Source organism: Eucalyptus grandis, chromosome 5 (assembly GCF_016545825.1).
Source record: "Eucalyptus grandis isolate ANBG69807.140 chromosome 5, ASM1654582v1, whole genome shotgun sequence".
NCBI lineage: Eukaryota > Viridiplantae > Streptophyta > Magnoliopsida > Myrtales > Myrtaceae > Eucalyptus > Eucalyptus grandis.
Genome location: NC_052616.1, coordinates 25,017,401 through 25,039,381, shown reverse-complemented (window position 1 = coordinate 25,039,381; position 21,981 = coordinate 25,017,401). Strand labels below are relative to the sequence as shown.

Sequence of the window (21,981 nt, the reverse complement as noted above, 5' to 3'; positions counted from 1 at the left end):
ACTGCTCCAAGAAAATACAGCCCTAAATAAGGGAAAAATCCATCTTCTATGATAGCCCCGCTCTAGTAGATATTTCCAATCTTACGTTTTTTAGGAAGTGAATAATCGATAGAGTCTTTATACATCTTACATTAGCTTTGATCACTCGCCCTATTTCAGACTTTGACTAGAGCACTTATGTAAAGGCTTCCAAATGAGCTTCCTTTCTATACTCCTTCTAAAGGGGCCTAGAGAAAGACTCATACCTCTATGCGATACCGGAACTCGGACTCGGAAGAAATTTAGCACACAAGAGGATAGGGCCTCCACTCACAATCTCTAGAACAAAGATAGCCCTCGGGCATAATTAAGTACTTTATGGCCATAGTTAGACCTACCCAGAAACTTTGACTTCCTAGGGAAAGACCTCACTGGATAGAACTTCTTCTCACATAAAGATTACTTAATAGATTAAGCACTTCACTTCTTTCAAACTAACTTGTCCTAGCTAGATTACTTTATTCTCTATTGCTTGTTTTAAGGAAATTTAGGAACGAAAGGCTTACTTCATACTTGAAAAAGAACTTGAAACACTCTCTTACATACCCGAGAGAGAGATGAAAGGAAAGAAAAGATGGAAAAACCTAGAAAAAGACTCGGAGCTTAATCCTTTATTTTCTTAACACAATTCCTCACTCCGAAGGGTAGGAGGGGTCCCTAAACGTGCGAAAAGGCCCTTTATTTGAAGCTAGGGACTATCTTCCACTTCTTTAGCTGGTAGTTCGCGAATCCCATCCAACAAGAGATGGATGCTTTTTTGCTTCCTTAATTAATGCAATTCCTCCTTCATCCCTCCCTCGGTCTCGGTTAGTATTCGGATAGTGTTCACCCAACCGTCCTTTCTCTTTTGATTGGTGTTCCCTATACTTCCATTCTCCTTTTGGTGGAATGAAGTATATCTCACCTCAATTAGCTTTTGGCCTCTATTCCTCCTATCCTAGGTAGGGTATCTCGGGCTTCATTTCGTAAGCGCAAGCTATCTAAATAGAGCCATTCTATGAAGGATAAGCGAAAAAAGTGAGTTCCTTGACCCGATTCTCTATTCAATTCATCCCTATCCCTATACGAGTTGATGTCGGTGGAACCCTGAACTCCATAGTTCTTTTGGAATGAACACACCACGCGGAATGGGTCTACCTGGCTTCGGATACCACTTCCCCTCTGGATCGCTAGACCACGGACTCCGAGAGCCGAATCCCTTGAATTCTCTCAACCTCGTGATCGTAGTTCCCAATTTTCGACTAGGAAACGGTCTCGTTAGCCTTACCAGCTTTCCGAGATGAGCGAAAACCGAATCGATCTTTTGCCCCCTCGCCTATCCCTTCCCGTCTTCGTTTAGCAACGAACTCAAGGATGGCCTTTATGTATGAGTAGAAAAGGGGTATCCATAGATACCAACCAAACTAGCTAGTCGGGAAGGTGGGTAAGTAAGAGGCGGATCTAGGGAGTCTTTACTTCTTAAACTTATTATTTCTCGTTGAGATACTCCCAACCTCCACCAGCAAAGACACGAGTGAATCGTAACCTTTTCGATCTATTTATAGGGGTCGACTCGTCAAGAGACGAGACGTAGCTAATCTTTGTTTGATCACCGTCACGAGATTTGTTTGCAGCTACTATAGCTAATCAATTTCTTGCTTTCATTCCGTTTGATTGAAGACTAGAATCTTAATGCGATCTGATAGCGGATCTAGGAATCCCCTGGTAGTGGTGGGAGAGTATCCCTTCGAAAGAGATAGATATCCAATGGGAGGAGATAGATATTCACATTAAGGGACAGACTTCATCTCTTCCCAAGCGTAGGTAGCCCTTAGATACGTAGGTAGCTAATCTCATGATCTATCTCCTTAGATACTCTCCCTGCTACGTCATAGGGAGACTGGAATCTTTGCCCCCGCTCACTGCTACGGCTCTCCTCCCAAGCGTAGGTAGCCCTTAGGTCAATGTGAATATCCCTTCGAAAGAGATAGATATTCACATTAGTGAAGCGGCTGGATGCATAACATAAGGGAAGTGCACGTTTGTGAGACCTTAGTCGGGATGGGGAGTCAACCTACGAGCACAGAAGAGCGTGGTACCGCTGGCCCTCTCTAAGTAAAGGTAAAGTCTCTCGTTCGGTAGAATGGTTGGAAATGGAAAGAAGCTGAAAAGGGTCAAAGGCGGTTGCTAGCATCGAAGAGAGCCGTCATCAACGAGAAAGTGGGAGTTCGGACTTGGCGAACGAGCTCTTTCCGCGGGAGAGGAAAGCGGGGCGAGCAAAATAACCATTCCGGTGGTTGATAGTGGAGCAAAGGCTGGATAAAACATGGATAGGCATGCCTTATCATCCAAAAGGATTAGAAAGAGGAAGGGCGTTGTGCGGCTTCTTTTATAGCGCACGCGTATGATGGTGAGCAGCAAGCTGTTGGTTTTTCAAGTAGGGGCTCTTACCACCAGGCGCCCAATCCAACCAGAATACAAGTAATATGAATCGGCTGTCCCTCAAGCAAGTAGGAAAGAGCCATTGCTTTTGTCAAACCAAATGCTTGAGTTCGACCGATTTCTTTGTATTGTAGCATCCGCCAATCCCCTTAGCGTGAAGGAGATCGTAATAGGGTAGCTTTGTACCTCCTCTTTTTGTTTATGGCGGATGACAGACTTTACGGTAGTTGTCCGATGCCAAATGATGATTGGCTTGGTCTCAAGTCGGTGAATGATTGGTTTGCAAAACTTTTATATTACATAATGGGAACTCTCCCTATAGGCGCCTCACTCTATATCGCCCATTGACTCGAGGGCTGACCGGGAAAGAGCTTCGAAAGGTGACCGATGGGATGGGAGCTGTCGGCCTACGGGGAAAACAAGTCTATCCGAGAGATGCGTTCGATAGGGGCTACCTTGAGTGGCCGAAGTGCGCTAGCCGGCTAACTTCTTTCCGCCTTGTCAAATAGTATGCTCCATGCCCTGGACCGAAGGGCTGTACGAGTCGAGTCGTCCCGCCTATCCTCTTTTCCCACTAAGGCTCCACGAACAACCGGTACACGCTATTCAATGAGGTCGAAGAGGGATGCGGGGATCACAACTATACAAAACTAGAAAGGTGGCTGGCCACAACCTAAATATCGGCCCGACGACGACATGAAAGCACACGTGAGACCAAAAAGGAGCGAATTTCCACTCTCGCCATGATGAAAGTGCAACCGACATTACCGTCGCAAAGAACTAAGGTATACGTCACTGGATTCGATTCGAGTGAACCGGTACCTCAACCGGTTGTTATACCCCAATTGGCCCAGCCTCTTATCGGGGATGACAGCCGAAGGAGCCTCCTTTATAACAGGTACCTTTTCCTTAATTTCGGGGGGAATGACGACCCCCTCCAGAGGGCGTCAATTCTAGACGCCCAATTCATCGTCGAGCGCCATGTGGAGGCGGCATTGGTCCAAGATAACTTTCCTAGGGACTCCATTCTTGCGCAATATGCAGAAATTCGGGGGCTTCTGCATTCGCCGCAAGGGGAGCTCCTTAGTGAGCGGACCTACCAGTCCTACCTTACTCGAGATAGTCAAGGTGGGACCCGCCAAAGCGTTCCATACCGCCGGATTATGAGAGCCATCCAGAGCGGTCATCTCTCGTTGTAAAATGAGTCTTATGTTATGTTATGGAATCTACTCTTTTTTTTTCGATATGCCGCTTCGCGAGCAAGGAGCGAGAGAAGCAAGTGGGCTGTGATGATGTCAGAATTTGCACCTATTTGTATCTATTTAGGGATTAGTCCGCTACTTTCTGTGATCCTACTCGGTGTTCCTTTTCCATTTGCTTCCAATAGTTCGACCTACCCAGAAAAATTGTCGGCCTACGAATGTGGTTTCGATCCTTCCCGGTGATGCCGGAAGTCGTTTCGATATACGATTTTATCTTGTTTCAATTTTATTTATTATCCCCGATCCGGAAGTCACCTTTTTCTTTCCTTGGGCAGTACCTCCCAACAAGATTGATTCGTTTGGATCTTTGTCCATGATGGCCTTTTTATTGATTTTGACGATTGGATCTCTCTATGAATGGAAAAGGGTGCTTCGGATCGGGAGTAATCACTAGTGATAGGGCAAAAATTGGGGGTAAGGACAAAGGAAAGAGCGATGCCTACATTAAATCAATTGATTCGTCATGGCAGAGAAGAAAAAACGGCGCACGGACCGTACTCGAGCTTTGGATCAATGTCCCCGAAGCAAGGAGTATGCCTGCGTGTTTCAACGAGAACACCGAAAAAACCTAATTCAGCTCTACGTAAGATAGCCAAAGTACGATTAAGCAATCGACATGATATATTTGCTTACATTCCGGGCGAAGGTCATAATTTGCAGGAACATTCTATGGTCTTAATAAGAGGAGGTAGAGTGAAAGATTTGCCAGTGTGAAATCCCATTGTATTCGAGGAGTCAAGGATTTGCTGGGAATTACGGATCGAAGAAGAGGCAAATCCAAATATGGTGCGGAAAAACCCAAATCGAGATGAATGGAAGATGCCTCGGAACTTGTTTTTCTTGGTCGGAGAGGTTTATCCTTTGCCCCAATGATGGCCTTTTTAATCTTATTTGTATTCCTATCGAAGAAAGAAGGTTTCCAGTCTCATTCAACCAACTATCTTTTTGAAGCGAGATAGTTCACGTTGCTCATTCGATTCGATAGAAAAAAAGTCACCCTATGTTTGTTGAATTATTTGAAGCTCTTGCCCCGTTTTTGAACGCTGGGCAAGAGGCGCGCCACGGCGCCCGATTCCCTACCTTTGCCCTCTCAAGGAGAAGGAGCGCTACCGCAGTGCCCTCTCAAGGAGAAGGAGCGCTACCACAGGCTCCAAATCCACTACCCTCTCAAGAGGCCCCTGCGGCAGCGCCAAAGACCGGCGGAAGTTGCCCACCCCGCTCCCAACCAAGAGGAGGTTGCGGCACTCCGAAGGAGATTCATGATTTTATAAAAGAAAAACTTCGGAAAGAATGCGAGAGAGGGGTCGGTCCGCTGTCCACTCTGTTTCCCGCAGGGAACTTAACTCGAGGACCGCCCACTTTATAATGGAAACCGACCTGGAGCTCTCCCCGGAGACAAATGTAGATACTCTCCGTGAATGCGCGGATGATCGAGGGAGGATCCAAATCTCCTTATGACGCTCATGAAAGCCTATTTGCCGAGAAAAAAAGTGAGTCTGCTCGCATTCCCCAAGAGCAGCTTTTCATAGTACCTTAACTCTTTTGTCGTGGCGCTGGATGCTTCGATCAATAGGAAGAGGAGTAAAAAAAAAAGCTTATGATGAGCATCTATTTGGGTAGATCATTTCCAAGATCTAATTCCAGTTTTTTCTTATTTAGTCGAAACGCCTTACAATCTGAAGTTTTACGCTTAAGGGAAGAAATGTTCTTGGTGGATGCGGGACACAGGACTCCCAGAATTTGTATGCAAGATGAGCCTACGGAGTGCCAATCAACCGAGCCAGCAGGCTTGAGAATAAGGTTGGATACCTGGATCTAGTGGCCGGTGAATCACTGATCAAAGAGAAGATTTTGGAGAGATTCTTCATCGATCTAGTGGCCGGTGAATCACGATCAAAGAACGAGCAGCCGCCAGGTTTAATGATTTGGTTGGATCCTCGGATGTAGTAGCTGGTGAACCGCTTCTTCTTCTTCCACGAAGATTCAGACAAAAACCGAGCTTGGATGGAACCGAACAAGATTTGGCGAACGAATACAAGGGTCAAAGGCTTTCTTATTGAGAAAGGAAAAAGAGGTTATTCAAGTAGCCATCGCAGGTTTCATTACTTTTCTTCCATTCCGTCCTCACATAAGGAAAAGGATAAAAAATGATCGATTCAGCATTGAGAGCATTAACCCAAAAAGGACGAATATTGTGGTGTTCTAAGAGCGGCAGATCAAACAAGAACTTGAGGAGCTTGCCAGGATGGCTTGGTAAGCAAGCAACCACCGATGTAGGCGCCAACTCCCAGTTCTTTTCTCTTCTTTCTTTTTTTAGTTTAGTGACAGTTCATCAAAACAATTGTCCAAGATTGCTAGATCGAGCACGCGACGCGCATAGTATAAAGTTAAAGAGGGGGTTGTCTCCTCTTCAACATTTCTACAACTTCCTTGCCTTCCCCTTTTCAGAGAGCTACTTTTTATCTTCCCAGATTTTCCTCCATATCTTCGCCGCCTTCTTCATCATCTTGTTCCATCCTTCAGGGATGTTCTCTCTTATTCGCTGATAGTATCTTATCTATCTTTCAAAGTTCTACAAAATTACATTTTTTATATTAAAGTTTTGAAAATTGACTACCCATCTGTGGCAGACCATTGACAGGAAAAATATTCAAGGGTTGGTTCTTACCACGTCATGCATGGAGTGGTGAGCATTTTTTCTTTTTTGCTCCCACCACCCAATCACGGCTTGACACATATACACTGCATGGAATTAAACACAAAAACTAACTTCATTTCTCTCTCTCCCTCCACCATGACAGCCACAGCCCCACCGCTCCAATACAACCGTCGCCCCCGCTCAAGCCGCCGTAACCTCCATCCACGAGTACTCCGCCTCGTGGCTGTCGCACCCAAAGGCAAGTTTGCACCCTCCACCTTCGTTGCCGCAGAATTGCTATGCCCGGCCAGATCTGAAACCATGGCGAGACGAAGGCGACCAGAGCTGAATAGTGAGGGGCGAGGCGGGTAGACGAAGCCGAACAAAAGGAGGAAAACCCGAAGGCAAACAGAGTAAGATGAAGCTAAAGACCAGATTTGGAGGCATGGTAACGGCGGGAAGACGAAGTGAACAGATTTGGCCCGGTGGCCGAAGAGGAAGACGAACAGACGCATGGAGGAAAACGAAGCCGAAGACGAACAAAGGAAGACGACCGAGGGAATGACTTAGTTTGGACGAGCCTAAACGCGAGCAACCGGATTTGGCGACGGACGAGCCTAAACGCAAGCAAAACCGCGCACGACTGAGATGGAGGCTCGGCCAAGACCATGGCGCCAGATCTCGCCTCGTTGGTCATGGACCAGCGACATCACCGGCCAGATCTGGCTGGCTCCATCTTCCGGAGGTCCTAGTAAAAGCCTAGGCCAATCCGACCCGAAGATTTGCGTTACTATCATCAACCTTGATACTCATCCCAACTTAAGCCCGTTCAATGATCACCTATAACTTGAAAATGAAATTATGGCGAGTTTTAATGGTTTATCAATATATAATAGGCAATCATTAGGAAAATAATTTTATCTAAAGTTCGATTTATTTGACTTTTCTTGGCTTCCACTTTTAGGTGGCTCTTCCCGTACTTAATATGGAAATCTTTTAAGAGAAATTATGAGACTTACATACCTGTTCAAGTAACTTCACCAGCAAAAATTTCATAAAACGTCTCCATTAAATTATGCAAGTCCAATTTCAAAAAAAAAAAAAAAAAAAAAAGGAAAAAAAATTAAGCAAGTCTCACTCTTCTTGTGGCTTAGCCGTAGCATACCCGTAATGACCCAGCTAAACCAAATATGTATACAAAATCTCACAAAAAACCTAGTAATCTCCCACTTGTGGCATAGAATGCCTACCGACCCTCCAGCATAGTTAGAGTGACTAGATTTCGCGTATGTGAGTCTCTTTTTGATGAAGCCCCATCAAAGTACTTTGAGTTTCTTTCCATGAAGAAACCAGGCTCTTTAGGTTCAGGCAGTACCAAACCACAATGGAGTATCATATAAATTATAGACGACATAGTCGGCCTATCTTCAGGGAACTTTTGTACACACAACAAACCCACTTGAATGCACCTTTCCACTTGGGTTCTATCAAATGAGCTGTGCACGCATTCATCCATCATCTCCAAGGCCCTACCTTCACTCCAAAGCAACCATGCCTGAAGAAAATTGGGAATTCATCCTTGGTCGTTGAGAAATCACCCTAAATGATTGTGTAAAAGATCAAAGAGAGATGGAATACTGGTGTTAGTTGTGTCTGTTTACTTACATGACCGAGAAGGTTGTGGTGATGGCTTGGATGGGAAAATTCTCTATTCCTTTTGCTGCTAACTATCTCCAGTAGGAGCACACCAAAGCTATATATGTCCGACTTCAAAGAGAATGTCCCATCCATAGCATATTCAGGGGCCATGTAACCGCTACATTTCACAATAGCAAGGCTTTTAGCCTATGGTCATGTATAATAATGAGCTTTATGTCAAGAACCAAAAGAAAAGACATACTAAGTTCCAATGACTCTTTTTGTTCTTGCTTCTCTTTCGTTAGCTCCAAAGATTCTTGCCAACCCAAAGTCGGATATTTTAGGGTTTAGGTCACCATCTAGTAATATGTTGCTTGCTTTAAGATCTCGATGGATTACTTGAAGTTTAGAATCACGGTGGAGATACAGAAGTCCTCTTGCAATGCCAACAACAATGTCAAACCGTTTTTGCCATGTCAACAATGAGCTTTTTTCTTGATCTATGGACAGTACAAAATTCCCATGGTCAATCTCAACAAAATAACTGATGAAAAGTGCAAGCTTAGATTATATTACTACGAAAGAATATCATTTGATTAGTAGGGAATTAAAAAGAGAAATTGTCTGACCAAATATGAAGTAATTCAAGCTCATGTTTTCCATGTACTCGTAAAGCAAGATTCTCTCCTCTCCCTCGATGCAACAGCCTAGAAGTCCAACAAGATTCCGATGTTGAAGTCGTGCGATCAATAGTACTTCATTCTTGAACTCTTCAAGACCTTGCCCTGAACTCTTTGATAGCCTCTTGACTGCTACTAACTGTCCCGTCTGCAGATTTCCCTACAAAACCGCAGCATCTTTGTTATATGTGTCATTAGTTCGGCACATAATGATATATAAGAAACTCTATACCTTATAAACAGGACCGAAGCCACCAACCCCAATCATATTGTCATTAGAGAAATTGCTCGTAGCACTTTCAATGGCGGCTAGATCATATAATGGCAAATCGATGTCTTCTTTTGTGATTTCAAGACCTAGTAAAGCAATATGCATTGATTTGCATTAGCATAGGACAATGACAACGTGCTAGCGTGCCTATAACCAATTGAAGCAAGATTACTTTGAATTTATAACGAAATCTGCCTTAATTGAAGATCAGGCTTACCTCCAATCCTGATTCTCTTTTTCTTATGCTTTACACCCCAAAATGCAGTTCCGACTAATAGCAATCCACCAATGATAGAACTCAACATGACTGCTACTAATATTATTTTCCTCCTGGTGCGGTCACGAATGGCATCTAGAGCAAAGAAAAACAGTCTGGAATTAACTATTTCCAAATTTCTCTTGCCCAAAGAACAAGCATTTATTTAGCAGAAAAAAAAAATCAATTAGCATAAGCATGAATACCGAGTTTAGATGCTGATTGGCGTACATATAGAGTTTGCACGTGGTTCACTTCTTCGAGCACTCTCATGTCAATCAAGTCCCCGAACCACATGAGGCAGCCAATGCCCTGTCCTCTGACATCTGAAGTAGCATAAGCCGTGCACGAACAGTTCTTCAAGCACTTGTCCTTGCATTCCTCGAGGCTCATACTCCTGTACAGCGTTACCTCCAACTGGTCAGGCAGTTTAACATTTTCAATTTCCCAAAACCCATCTCCTTTTGAACAATTCAGGGGTATTGTCCTCTTGCATCCGCTGGAAAAATTATGGACCGTCCATTCGTCAAGCGAGTTAGGCATGAACCCTTTCACACATTCACACAAACTATCATTGCAGATGGCATTAGCACCGCACCTGCCATAAAAATCGCAAGGATTACTAGGGAGCTCTAAAAAGGCATTCCACGTGGCACTTCTTGATCTATTCACCACTAAAAGTTGCACCACTCCCAAATAGTTCAATTTCATTATCGAGAAAAGCTGCCTATCCTGAACCTCAAACATGAAGGAGATCTCAGTTTCAGTGTACACAAACGCTGACACTCTAAATGGATTTGGTGCAATGGAGCAGCCAACAAATTGGACTCCGTTCCATTGCCCCGTTCGATATTTTTTGCTATGCACATGCACTTGCACCACTTCATACTGAGGGAGACCCTGACTGTAGTTTAACTCATGGACATAGTATCCGGGAGAAGGGTCGTCCATGCTTTTCCATGCAATGAGACGCCGTTCAAAACCCGTTTTCCGGTTCAAAGTCAGCTTCATGCCTGCTAAAAGCGTGTCAGACGGGTAATCGAAGCTTTGCCACAAATAGGTTTCATCAGAACTTGAAACAGTGTTATCCCAAAGGACAAAATTTCCTGTATCTAGGAGCTGCGCAATTGGATTCCGGAGGACCCCGGACAACTCCGAAGACCAAACCACACCATTCAATTGGTTGAGAACAACTAAATTACCCGCAACGTTGAATGTGAGAACACCGTCGCGGTCCGATAGTGGATTGTTTCTATTAGCAACCCACACAACCATGTTAGGACTAAACTTGTACCATATACCCAAGTAGCTCGTACTTGAGTTGCGAGGAGTAAAGAATCCTAGCTCAAAGGTTAGATTTGAAGAAACCAATGTTTCTCCATACCTGATGGAACTGGTCACGCCCAAAGTATCAGTTGCAAGTGACAAACCGGTCATGGGGAAGATGATGAAAATGGACAATGTGATCTTTGCCATTGTTTGCAAATGCCCTCTTTCAAGTTCTAACCCCATCTTTATAAGCAAATCATTCTAAACTTACCCACAGCGTGAACACTATTAATACGGGTCCTCAAGATCTAAAAACTTTTTATTTGCTTTCCGCTTTAAGATTTCCCAGCAGTTTCCATGCGTATTCCCTTGGTTCCGTTATTTACGCTCCACTTTGTCTAAAAGGCACCACTTTGTCTATGTGTTCTCTATTCTTAACCCTGACTCACGCACAACTTTTCACTTCAGCCATGTTGATACCTGTGGAAAAATGCTAAAAGATACACCAATTGAAGAATAAGTAGCAAAGAATGAAAGGAAAATCAAAATTACATGAGACGCAAGATTTACGTCGAAAACTCAAAACCCAAAAAATCATGGGAAGAGAGGGGTTTCTATGCGGCCCAGTAGCGTCACTTTCTAGTTTGAATGCAACGTGAAAACAATTTTCAACTATTATGATAAGTCCCTAGAATGAATGACAAATAAGTCACACACGGTCCAAGCCGAAATTGGCATCCACAATCGATTCCGCTGCTTTATTCCGTTCTTCCAAATGCATTAACCATGCACGTCTGTAGAAATAAGATCTCAAATTCCACCTAATAGAATTCAATTTAAAAGTACAAGATAGAGAAAAGGTGATTTTATATATCATTCCATGAGATAACCATATACATGTTATTTACAAACTTGCTTTCACCTAAACTTGCTTTCACCTGCATGCATATATATGTACATCATTTACACTTCCTCAAAATACAAAAAGCACATTCCATCTCTGTGTCTCTCTCTGTCTCTCTCATCACCAAATCCTCTAGCACACCTAAAAAGTTCAACGTCATCCTCAACAAGAACTGTTCCAAACTTCAAACATGAAGGAGATGTCAGTTTCATTGTACACGAACGTGAGCACAATAATTCGATTTGGTGCAAAGGAAACTTCAAAGAATTGAACTCCATTCCATTCCCCCGTTTGAAATACTTTGCTATGCACATCCACTTGGACTTGTTCAGACTGAGGTAGACCTTGTCTGTAAGTTAACCCAAAGAAATAGTCTCCAAAAGAAGGTCGTCCACGCTTTTCCATGCATTTAGATGCCGACCCATTTTCGAGTTCGACCCAAGCTTCATAGTGGCTAAAAGCATGTCAAACAGGTAATCAAAGCTTGCCAAGAATAGGATTTGTTAGAATTGGAATTAGAATTATCCTAGAGAATAAGATTTTCTGAATTCAGGAGTCGCACAACTAGATTCTAGAGTATCATAGACGGCTTTGAAAACCAAACAACATCATTCGATTGGTTCAGAATAAGTAGATTACCCACATTGCTAAATGTGATAACTCTATCGTGATCAGCTAGTGGGTTGTTTTTATTAGCAACCCATACAACCCTTTAAGGACTAAACTTGTATCATATACCCAAGTAGTTCATACCGGAGTTTCCAAGAATAAAGAATCCTAGTTCAAAGGTTATGTCTAAAGAAACCAATGTTTCTCCATAGCTGATGGACCAAGTTGTGCCCAAAGTATCAGCTGGGCGTGACATCAGGATCAAAATGGATAACGTGATATTTGCTATAGTGTGCAAATGTCCTCTCCTAAGTTCTAAGTCCATCTTTAAATGTAAATGAGATAAGTTCACTAAGAGTCCTAAAACTTGTCACAAAAGTGTAATTGAGTTCTAAAACTTGCAAAAAATGTAATCAAGTCCTAAAACTTATCACATTGATGCAATCAAGTCACTTCCGTTTACACCATCAACTTAACTAATGGAAAATGTTAACATGGCATTTTTAAATTAATTTCTCTGTCCTACATGGCATTATTATTATTTTATTCAAATATTACTATTATTTAAATTAGTTTTAAAAACAAAACAAAAATCTTTAAAAAAAAACTGAAAAATAAAGAAAGGGAGGGGCAATTTGCTGGTGAGTTGCCACCACTGCCGCCGCCCATTGTCAAAAGGGTGGCTAGGGTCACTAGCCCGAGCGAGGTGGCTAGCCCTTGCTTGACCAAGGCTAGGCCTTGCCGGCCCTAGGCGAGGGTTGGCGCCCCTTGTTAGGCTCGGGCTTGGGCACCCGAATTTGGGTGATGCTAGCGCTCGCCTAGGCCCGATGACCATTGCCTAGCCTAGACGAGGTGTTGTGGGCCCTAAGTGAGGGCTAGTGAGGCTCACCCAAATTTAGGTAAGCCTGGTTTTCGCCTAAAGTTGGCAAGCCTTGCCAACCCTGAGCAAGGCCTCGCCGACCCTGAGCAAGAGTCAGCGACCATTGTTGGGCTTGGATGAGCATCGATGACGCCTTGCCCAAGGTAGGAGATGGCCGCAAGCCCCCGGGAGGGCAGGTGGTTCCTAGATCTAGGCACCCGAGCCTAAGTCGAGTTTGATGATAGGTGGTGGCGACAGCGGCAACAGCGCCCCACTGGCCAACTATCCATTTTGCCCCTCCATTTCTTTTTCTTTTTTAAATTTTTTAAATTTTAGCTTTTCTTTTTTGGTTTTTTAAACTAATTTAAATAATAATAACATTTGAATAAAATAATTATAAAAAAAAAACGTAGGCGAGAGAAATTAATTTTAAAATGCCACATCAACATTTTTTGTTAGTTAAGTTAACAATATTAACAAAATAAATTGATTACACTAATGTGAAAGTTTTAAAATTTGATTGTACTTTTTGCAAGTCTTATGACTTAATTGCACTTTCATGATAAATTTTAGAACTTCTCGTGAAATTATTCAAATGCAAATCATTCTAAACTTATCCACAATGTGAACACAATTCAAACGAGTCCCCAGAGGAACATTTTTTTTATTGCTTTCCGCTATAAGATTATACCGATTTTGTCTATATATCCTTGGTTCTCTGTCCTTGACTACTTATATTTCTCCTTCTCCAAGTTCTCCATGTTCCACTTTATTTATTTTGTTTATAGCAGCAACTTTGCATTCGATGAAAAGGCAGGAACCCTTATTCATAGACCACTTTTCACTTCGGCCGTGTTCACCATGTGCTTTTCCAGCTAAATCATAAGTTAATCCAACGAAATTAAGACACTTTGTCATAAACATAACACGTTTATCTCCAAAGAAAACATTATTCCGGGTCAAGGATGACTCAGGATCAGTTATGAACTACATGAGGAGTTAACCCTAGAGAGACGTTTGGGTTGACTTTCTTGGGTTTCGTTTTAACCCTTCAAATGGGTTTGACAGTATGGCAAAAAGGATTAAAAAAGCAGCCGCTGCCATCTTGGAGGCTGTACCTCTATAAAGTGATAAGATAGCAAAAAGGAAAACATGAAAAATGTTACAAGATTATATGTTTTATATTATAGTTTTGAAAATTGACCACCCATCTGTGACAGACCATACCCACTTTAAAGAAAATAAATATTCTCTCATCACGTCATGCATGGAGTGGTGAGCCTTTTTTTTGGCTCCCACCACCCAATCACGGCTTGACACATATACACTGACATGGAATTAAACACGAAAACTAAACTTCGTTTCTCTCTCCCTCCACCATGACAGCCACCGCCCCCACCCCTCCAGTACAACCGTCGCCCCCGCTCAAGCCGCCGTAACATCCATCCTCGAGTACTCCGCCTCGTGGCTGTCGCACCCAACGGCGAGCTTGCACCCTCCACCTTCGTTGCCGCAGAATTGCTATGCCCGACCAGATCTGAAGCCACGGCGATACGAAGGAAAAGCCGAAGGCAAACAGAGTAAGATGAAGCTAAAGACCAGATTTGGAGGCATGGTTAGGGCGGGAAGACGAAGCGAACAGATTTGGCCCGATGGCCGAAGAGGAAGACGAACAAAGGAACACGACCGAGGGAATGACTTAGTTTGGACGAGCCTAAACGCGAGCAACCGCGAAGGGGTAGCTCGACCCTGGACGGCCAATGACTGCGAGCCGCGCGCGACTGAGATGGAGGCTCGGACATGGACCATAGCTCCAGATGTCGCCTCGTTGGTCATGGACCAGTGACATCACCGCCCAGATCTGGTTGGCTCCATCTTCCGGAGGTCGCCGAGACTCTGGCCAGAACTGTAGCAGCAAAGGGAGAGGGGAGGTTGCGAGGAACAGAGAGAGAAAATTATATTTGTATTTTTTAATTCCAAATCAGTATCCATGTGTCAAATTCTTAATTGAATATAATAAAATAACGCACTGCTGATGTGGCGCTTTGAAATCAGAATATTTCTCCACTTTTATAGTTCCATTTACGGCGAGTCCCACGCAACAGTGCTTTAGCTGGCCTAGAGCTGTCAGGGTACAAGAAGGGCCCTTTCAACTTTGGATCTTCGATCATTGTCCAAAACGGGGACAAATTTTGTGGGATGCCCAGTTTAGGATGTTCACATGATTTACTTGAACTATTTATGTTCTTTTAATCTTGTACCTAGACTACATATAAGCCGTATTTTAAGAAAAGGTCCATGCCAACAATCTTGGAACATTTTTGTTGACTTTTCAATTTGACCTTGTACATGCCTCCATATAGCACGCGAGTATGGACCACAATGACTAAAAAAGATGTGCACGCAATGCCAATGTGGCATCAATTAATACCTTCTTCGTGTTATTTTTTTTTTATTTCCCTCTTTAGAATCGAATTTATTTTGTTTGGTTCTGTCTATTGGTTATAAAAATTTACCCTTTTTTTTAACAATAAGATTTTGGAAGATAGTAACTTGACATAAGCTATCACGAATCTAAGTGTCTAGCCATGGTCACAAGGTCTGTAATACTTTTTAGACAGATTTGAGTAAGAGTGTTGGGTGAAAAAGCCTAACATGACTCGATTAGGCCCTAGTCAAAGCCTAGGCCAATTTGACCTGAAGATTTGCATAATTATCATCAATAGTAATACCCATCCCAACTTAGGCCCATTCAATGATCACCTCTAACTTGAAAATGAAATTATTACTAATTTGAATGGTTTATCAAAATATATATAATAGACAATCATTAGGAAAATAATTTTATCTAAAGTTTGATTTATTTGACCTTTCTTAGCTTCCAATTTAAAGTGGCTCTTCCCGTGAGACATATACAGTTCAAATAACTCCATTAACGAATATTTCATAAAACATCTCCATTGAACTAAGCAAGTCCAATTTCCAAAGATAAAAAATAAAAATTAAGCAAGTCCCACTCTTCTTGTGGCTTAGCTGTAGCATACCCCACAATGGCCTAGCTAAACCAAATATGCATGCGAAATCTCACAAAATATCTGGTAATCTACCACATATGGCGTAATGCCTACCGACCCTCCAAGCATGGTTAGAGTGACTAAATTTTGCGTATGTGAGTCTCTTTTTGATGAAGCCCCATCGAGTATTTTGAGTTTCTTTCTATGAAGAAACCAGGCTCTTTAGGTTACGGTAGGATCAAACCCCAATTGAGAATCATATAAATTGCAGACGATATAGCTGGCCTATCTTCAGGGAACTTTTGTACACACAATAAACCCACTTGAATGCACCTTTCCACTTGGGTTCTGTCAAATGAGCTGTGCATGCCTTCCTCCATTGTCTCCAAGGCCCTACCTTTACTCCAAAGCAACCACACCTGAAGAAAATTTGGGAACTCATCCTCAATCATTGAGAAATCACCTTGAATGACTATGTAAAGATCAAAGAGAGAAGGAACGCCGGTGTTAGTTGTGCCTATTTACTTACATGACCGAGAAGGTTGTGGTGATGACTTGGATGGGAAAATCCTCTATTCCTTTTGCCGCTAACTATCTCCAATAGGAGCACACCAAAGCTATATATGTCTGACTTCAAAGAGAATTTCCCATCCATAGCATATTCAGGGGCCATGTAGCCACTGCATTTCACAAAAACAAGGCTTTTAGGCTATGGTCCTCTGTAATAATGAGCTTCATGTCAAAAACCAAAAGAAAAGACATACTGAGTTCCAATGACTCTTTTTGTTCTCGCTTCTTTTTCGTTAGCTCCAAAGATTCTTACCAACCCATGTCGGATATTTTAGCATTTAGGTCACCATCTAGTAATATGTTGCTTGCTTTAAGATCTCGGTGGATTACTTGAAGTTTGGAATCACGGTGGAGATAGAGAAGTCCTCTTGCAATACCGACAACAATGTCAAACCGTCTTTGCCATGTCAATAGCATGCTTTTCTCTTGATCTATGGACAGTACAAAATCCGCAAGGTCAATCTCGAGAAAATAATTGATGTATAGTGCAAGCTTAAATTATATTACTATGAAAGAATATCATTTGATCAGTATAAAATTAAAAAGAGAAATTGTCTGACCAAATATGAAGTAATTCAAGCTCTTGTTGTCCATGTACTCATAAAGCAAGATTCTCTCCTCTCCCTCGATACAACAGCCAAGAAGTCCAACAAGATTCCGGTGTTGAAGTCATGCGATCAAGAGTACTTCATTCTTGAACTCTTCAAGACCTTGCCCTGAACTCTTTGATAGCCTCTTTACTGCTACTAACTGTCCTGTCTAAAGATTTCCCTACAAAACAACATCTTTGTTATATGCATCATTAGTTTGGCACATAATGATATATAAGAAACTCTATACCTTATAAACAGGACCAAAGCTGCCAACCCCAATCATATTGTCATTAGAGAAATTGCTCGTAGCACTTTCAATGGTGGAAAAATCATATAATGGTAAATCGATGTCTTCTTTTGTGATTTCAAGACCTAGTAAAGTAATCTGCATTGATTTGCATTAGCATAGGACAACGACAACACGCAAGTGTGCCTATAACCAATTGAAGCAAGGTTACTTTGAATTAATAACGAAATCTGCCTTGATTGAAGATCAGGCTTACCTCCAGTCCTGATTCTCCTTTTCTTGTGCGTAACACCCCATAATGCAGTTCCGACTAAAAGCAATCCACCAATGATATAACTCAATATGATAGTTACTAATATTATTTTCCTCCTGGTGCGGTCACGAATGGCATCTAGAGTAAAGAAAAACAGTTTGGAAGATTAACTATTTCCAAAGTTCTCTTGCCCAAAGAACAATAATTTATTTAGCAGAAAATAAAAAATCAATTAGCATAAGCATGAATACCGAATTTAGATGCTGATTGGCGTAGGTATAGAGTTTGCACGTGGTTCCCTTCTTCGAGCACTCTCATGTCAATCAAGTCCCCGAACCACATGAGGCAGCCAATGCCTCGTCCTCTTATATCTAAAATAGCATAAGCCGTGCACGAACAATTCTTCAAGCTCTTGTCCTTGCATTCATCGAGGCTCATACTCCTGTACAGCATTACCTCCAACTGGTCAGGCAGTTTAACATTTTCAATTTCCCAGAATCCTTCTCCTTTTGAACAATTCAGGGGTATTGTCCTCTTGCATCCGCTGGAAAAATTAAGGACCGTCCATTCGTCAGGCGACTTAGGCATGAACCCTATCACACATTCACACAAACTACCGTTGCAGATGGCATTAGCACCGCACCTGCCATAAATATCGCAAGGATCACTAGGGAACTCAATCATGGCATTCCACGTGGCGCTTCTAGATCTATTCACCAATAAAAGCTGCAGCACTCCCAAATAGTTTAGTTTTGCTACCGAGAAAAGCTGCCTTTCCTGAACCTCAAACATGAAGGAGATCTCACTTTCAGTGTACACAAACACAGGCACTGCAGGTGGACTTGGAACAATGGGGGAGCCAACAAATTGGACTCCGTTCCATTGCCCCGTTCGATTTTTTTTGCTATGCACATGCCCTTGCACCACTTCATACTGAGAGAGACCCTGAGTGTTGTTTAACTCGAGGACATAGTCTCCAGGAGAAGGGTCGTCCAGGCTTTTCCACGTGGTGAGACGCTGTTCAAAACCCGTTTTCAGGTTCAACATCAGCTTCATGCCTGCTAAAAGCGTGTCAGATGAATAATCTTTGCCACAAATAGGTTTCATCGGAACTTGAAACAAAGTTATCCCAAAGGACAAAATTTCCTGTATCCAGGAGCTGCGCAATTGGATTCTGGAGGACCCCGGACCACTCCGAAGACCAAACCACACCATTCAATTGGTTGAGAACAACTAAATTACCCACACTGTTGAATGTGAGAATACCGTCGCAGTCCGCTAGCGGATTGTTTCTATTAGCAACCCACACAGTCATGTTAGGACTAAACTTGTACCATATACCCAAGTAGCTCATACTCGAATTGTGAGGAGTAAAGAATCCTAGCTCAAAGATTAGGTTTGACGAAACCAATGTTTCTCCATAACTGATGGAACTGTTCACGCCCAAAATATCGGTTGCAAGTGACAAACCGGTCAGGGGGACAATGATGAAAATGGACAATGTGATCTTTGCCATTGTTTGCAAATGTCCTCTTTTAAGTTCTAACCCCATCTTCATAAGCAAATCATTCTAAACTTACCCACAGCGTGAACACTATTAATACGGGTCTTCAAGATCTAAACATTTTTTATTTGCTTTCCGCTTTAAGATTTCTCAGCGGTTTCCATGCGTATTCCCTTGGTTCCGTTATTTACGCACCACTTTGTCTATGGGTTCTCTATTCTTAACCCTGACTCACGCACAACTTTTCACTTCAGCCACGTTGATACCTGTTGTGGAAAAATGCCAAAAGATGCACCAATTGAAGAATAAGTAACAAAGAATGAAAGGAAATTCGAAATTACACGAGACGCAAGATTTACGTGAAAAACCCAAAACTCGAAAAACTATGAAAGGAGAGAGGGGTTTCTATGCGTCCCAGTAGCATCACTTTCTAGTTCAAATGCAATATGAAAACAAATTTCAACTAATATGATAAGTCCCTAGAATGAATGACAAATAAGTCACACACGGTCCAAGCCAAAATTGGCATCCATAATCGATTCCGCTGCTTTATTCCGTTCTTCCAAATACATTAACCATGCAGATCTGTAGAAATAAGATCTCAAATTGCACCTAATAGCATTCAATTTAAAAGTACAAGATAGAGAAAAAGGGTGCTTTTATACATCATTCCATGAGATAACCGTCTGAGATACATGTTATTTACAAACTTGCTTTCACCTGCATGCATATATATGTACATCATTTACACTTCCTCAAAATACAAAAAGAACATTCGATCTCTCTCTCTCTCTCTCTCTCTCTCTCTCTCTCTCTCTCTCTCTCTCTCTCTCATCACCAAGTCCTCTACCACACCTAAATAGTTCATCCTCAACAAGAACTGTTCTAAACTTCAAACATGAAGGAGATGTCAGTTTCATGTACACGAACGTGAGCACAATAATTCGATTTGGTGCGAAGGAAACTTCAAAGAATTGAACTCCATTCCATTCCCCCGTTTGAAATACTTTGCTATGCACATCCACTTGGACTTGTTCACACTGAGGTAGACCGTGACTGTAAGTTAACCCAAAGAAATAGTCTCCAAGAGAAGGTCGTCCACGCTTTTCCACGCATTTAGATGTTGACCCATTTTCGAGTTCGACCCAAGCTTCATAGTGGCTAAAAGCATGTAAAACAGGTAACCAAAGCTTTGCCAAGAATAGGCTTTATTAGAACTGGAATTAGAATTATCCTAGAGAAAAAGATTTTCCAAATTAAGGAGTCGCACAACTGGATTCTAGAGTATCATAGACGACTTTGAAAACCAAACAACATCATTCGATTGGTTTAGAATAACTGGATTGCCCACATTGCTAAATGTGAAAACTCCGTCACGATCGGCTAGTGAGTTTTTTTTATTAGCAACCCACACAACTGTTTAAGGACTAAACTTGTATTATATACCCAAGTAGCTCATACTTGAGTTCCTAGGAATAAAGAATCCTAGTTCAAAGGTTACATCTAAAAAAACCAATGTTTCTCCAGAGCTCATGGACTGATTCATGCCCAAAGTATCAACTGGGCATGACAAACCGATCAAGGGGATGGGGATGAAAATGGATAACATGATATTTGCTGTTGTTTGCAAATGTCCTCTCCTAAGTTCTAAGTCTATCTTTAAATGTAAATGAGATAAGTTCACTAAGAGTCCTAAAACTTGTCACAAAAGTGTTATGGAGTTCTAAAACTTGCAAAAAATGTAATCAAGTCCTAAAACTTATCGGATTGATGCAATCAAGGCACTTCCATTTACACCGTCAACTTAACTAATGGAAATTGTTAACGTGGCATTTTTTAAATTTATTTCTCTGTCTTACATGGCATTATTATTATTTTATTCAATTATTATTATTATTTAAATTATTTTTAAAAACCCAAAAAGAAAATCTATTTTTTTATATAAAAAAAACTGAAAATAAAGAAAGGGAGGGGCAATTTGCTGGTGAGTTGCCGCCGCTGCCGCCGCCACCCATTGTTAGAAGGGCTAGCTAGGTCACTAGCCCCGAGTGAGGGTGGCTAGCCCTTGCTTGACCAAGGCTAGGCCTTGCTAGCCCTAGGTGAGGTTGGCGACCCTTGCCAAGCTTGGGCTTGGGCACCCAAATTTGGGTGATGCTAACGTTCGCTTAGGCTAACGACCATCGCCTAGCCTAGACAAGGCATTGTGGGCCCTAAGTGAGTGCCGACGAGGCTCACCCAAATTTAAGTAAGCCTGGTTTTCGCCTAGGGTTGGCGAGCCTTGCCAACCCTGACCAAGGCCTCGCCGGCTCTGAGCGAGGGTCGGCGACTATTGTTGGGCTCGGATGAGCATCAATGACGCTTTGCCCAAGGCAGGCGATGGTCGCAAGCCCCTAGGGAGGGCCGGTGGTTCCTAGATCTAGGCACGCAAGCCTAAGTTGAGTTTGATGATAGGTGGTGGTGATAGTAGTAGCAGCACCCCACTAGCCAACTATCCCTTCTACCCTCCCTTTATTTATTTATTATTAAATTTTAGATTTTCTTTTTTGGTTTTTTAACTAATTTAAATAATAACATTTGAATAAAAATAATTATAAAAAATCCCACGTAGGCGAGAGAAATTAATTTTAAAATGCCACGTCAATATTTTTTGTTAGTTAAGTTAACAATATTAACAAAATAACTTGATTACACTAATGTGAAAGTTTTAAGATTTGATTGTATTTTTTGCAAGTCTTATGACTCAATTGTACTTTCGTGATAAATTTTAAGTCTTCTCGTGAACTTATTCCAATGTAAATCATTCTAAACTTATCCACAACATGAACACAATTCAAACGAGTCCCCAAAGTAACATTTTTTATTGCTTTCCACTATAAGATTATACCAGTTTGGTGTATATTTCCTTGGTTCTCTATTCTTGACTACTTATATTTCTCCTTTTCCAAGTTCTCCAT

At 42.1% G+C, this 21,981-nt stretch overlaps 3 protein-coding genes and 1 pseudogene across 3 annotated transcripts; 2 read left to right on the top strand and 2 right to left on the bottom strand.

The window, feature by feature from the left end:
• Window positions 1–3,650: 3,650 nt before the first annotated feature.
• Window positions 3,651–4,546, top strand: LOC120293425 (NADH-ubiquinone oxidoreductase chain 3). Its single transcript, XM_039312677.1, is given in 2 exon segments — window positions 3,651–3,899; window positions 3,901–4,546. Coding segments are annotated over 2 exon segments (441 nt in total). The 5' UTR covers window positions 3,651–3,674; the 3' UTR covers window positions 4,117–4,546.
• LOC120293426 lies at window positions 4,158–4,546 on the top strand (annotated as a pseudogene).
• Window positions 4,547–4,828: 282 nt separating this feature from the next.
• On the bottom strand, window positions 4,829–10,717 carry LOC104446501 (receptor-like serine/threonine-protein kinase SD1-8). Its single transcript, XM_039313506.1, has 6 exons — window positions 9,412–10,717; window positions 9,167–9,301; window positions 8,911–9,035; window positions 8,755–8,838; window positions 8,026–8,205; window positions 4,829–4,966 (listed from the first exon to the last, which is right to left on the bottom strand). The coding sequence occupies exons 1-6, from the start codon at window positions 10,715–10,717 to the stop codon at window positions 4,829–4,831; spliced, it is 1,968 nt and encodes a 655-aa protein (XP_039169440.1).
• An 823-nt stretch (window positions 10,718–11,540) lies between these two features.
• Window positions 11,541–18,579, bottom strand: LOC120286158 (receptor-like serine/threonine-protein kinase SD1-8). Its single transcript, XM_039313505.1, has 6 exons — window positions 17,775–18,579; window positions 17,527–17,661; window positions 17,141–17,201; window positions 16,390–16,540; window positions 16,194–16,279; window positions 11,541–11,832 (listed from the first exon to the last, which is right to left on the bottom strand). Exons 1-6 carry the CDS (start codon window positions 18,577–18,579, stop codon window positions 11,541–11,543), a joined length of 1,530 nt encoding a protein of 509 aa, XP_039169439.1.
• Between the last annotated feature and the right edge of the window lie 3,402 nt (window positions 18,580–21,981).